The 2,196-nt window shown below is 31.7% G+C and overlaps 1 protein-coding gene across 1 annotated transcript; it reads left to right on the top strand.

Annotated features, from left to right (window-relative positions):
- Positions 181 to 980, top strand: LOC107634225 (glutaredoxin-C9). Its single transcript, XM_016337789.2, has one exon. The coding sequence runs from the start codon at positions 330 to 332 to the stop codon at positions 834 to 836; it is 507 nt and encodes a 168-aa protein (XP_016193275.1). The 5' UTR covers positions 181 to 329; the 3' UTR covers positions 837 to 980.

Here is a 2,196-nt window from a genome sequence, read left to right as displayed (position 1 = left end):
CGTCCCGTGAATAATTAAAACGTACGTAATAAAATAAACAAAGGAGGAAGTGACACAAATCCAATCAAATGCTAATACTACCAAAAAATAAAAATAAATAAAAATATCACCTTTAATCTTTGGAACCTTAGAAAAGAAAAATATATGCTTATATTGGCGTTGACGTTATCATCATCATCATTGTAAGTGAAATAAATAATATCACCCACTCACCACCCCACCTCTTCAATTCAATACCCCCATATTTTATATATAAGCCATGGCTCCCCTAAGATTCAGCCACCACACATTAATAATTTGATCATATTCATTATAATAACCTCAACACCATGCAACAAGCAATACCTTACAGGTCATGGCGAATTGATCCACACACCCACACCACCACCACACACTTCACAACCCCACCGCCACACTCAGAAAGCAGGGATAACAACAACAAGAAGAAGAAGAGTAAAATGGTGGAGAGAATAGTGTTAGAGAACGCGGTTATAGTGTTTGGGAGGAGAGGGTGCTGCATGAGCCATGTGGTGAAGCGGTTACTTCTTGGACTTGGTGTCAACCCTGTGGTTCATGAGGTGGAAGAGAACGATGAAGAAGGCGTTGATGGAGAATTGCAAGCAGCGGTTATTGCTGCCAACAACAAGAACAATGAAGATTATTCTGATGAAGGGTATTTTAGGAATAGCAGTAATAATAATAATAATAATAAGGTGCAGTTTCCAGCAGTGTTTATAGGTGGAAAGTTTTTTGGAGGATTGGATCGAATTATGGCTACTCATATTTCTGGTGAATTGGTTCCCATTCTCAAACAAGCTGGGGCTCTATGGCTGTAATTAACTCATATATATACCATGGTTTAATTTCCTTTGATTAATAAATTATGATCATTTTTCTTCTTTTCTCTTTTCGTTTTATTTTGTCATAATATGTATTGATAATGGTAAGTGAAAGCTAACATACTTATTTTGATTTCATGATGATTTCAGTCTTTTGGACATTTGGTATATTTAATTATTTTTTGTAAAGTTGAACCTGGTACATAGCAATAACACTACCGCCTAATAATGGTTTTCTGATTGAGTTTTTGTTAATTCATAGATTAATATCATTGAAAATTTTCTCACTTAAATTTTCTTTCATGAATTCCTTTTTTTTAGTTTAAATTTAATTAGTAATCAATATAGTGTTTTAATAAGTGACGAATGAAAGTTGAAGAAATATGTTCAAATGTATTAGAAAAGGAATGTTACAGCTTACAATGCTGTTAAAGTGAAGCTATTCATCGCATGTGCAAATTATAAATTGTAAAACAAATAGAGTTATAAATATGACTCTATTTAATAAATGGTACTCCAATGAAACATTTTAAATGAAAATAGGTCCTAAACTGGGTTTTTTTTTTTCCTCCATTTTTGCAGAACAAATAAATTCCTTTTATTTTCGGATCTGTATACAATTCAATTTCATCTTCTTTGAACCACCATATATGATCCATCGAGTCTTAAAGAGTATATTCAGACTCTGTTAGAAGTTAGTACTTTTTGTTAGTTGCCAACAGCTGAGCACTCATAAAGTCTATTTTCCATAAAGTTCAAATTAATTAAAATGATGACTTAACGTAGTTTTTACTTTCTACCATCTTGTTGGATGACTGTTCAATGCTCAATAAATAAAAACGCAAATTTTGGGTGAAATGAGAACCAAACCAATTGAATTGTAATTGGTTTGTATTGGTTTGATTTGGTTTTACATTTTTTTTGTGGGTGTATCTAAATCAAACCAAACCAATTAAAAATAAGTTGGTTCAATTCAAATAATTAGATATTGATAAAACAGAAATTCAAAAAAAAGAATTGAAAAATCAAAAATTTTATTTTAAAAATTCTATAAATATAATAAACATGTAAAATCAATAAACAAGTCAACAATATTCTAACAATATCAAAATACTCATAACAATCTGCAATTATAGCTAAATACTAAAGTCATTATCATAATGAAAAGTCTAAACACATTAAAATCCAAACTAAGGAACGACGGCGATGCTGTTGGAGAGAAGACGAGGCTACCAGAGAAGATGACGCTGAAGACCAAACACTAGATAGATACTCTTAAAGTGTTGCGCTTGTGAGAATATAGTGCGAATAAATTTGTGATGTTATAATGTCTAGCGTTGAAGGCTGTCCGATTCGT

This window comes from Arachis ipaensis, chromosome B03 (assembly GCF_000816755.2).
Source record: "Arachis ipaensis cultivar K30076 chromosome B03, Araip1.1, whole genome shotgun sequence".
Lineage (NCBI taxonomy): Eukaryota > Viridiplantae > Streptophyta > Magnoliopsida > Fabales > Fabaceae > Arachis > Arachis ipaensis.
This window is presented reverse-complemented; position numbering and strand designations above follow the sequence as displayed.

Bases quoted from the DNA above. Each gene is read 5' to 3' on its own strand.
- LOC107634225 (XM_016337789.2), top strand. From the start codon at position 330: ATGCAACAAGCAATACCTTACAGGTCATGGCGAATTGATCCACACACC.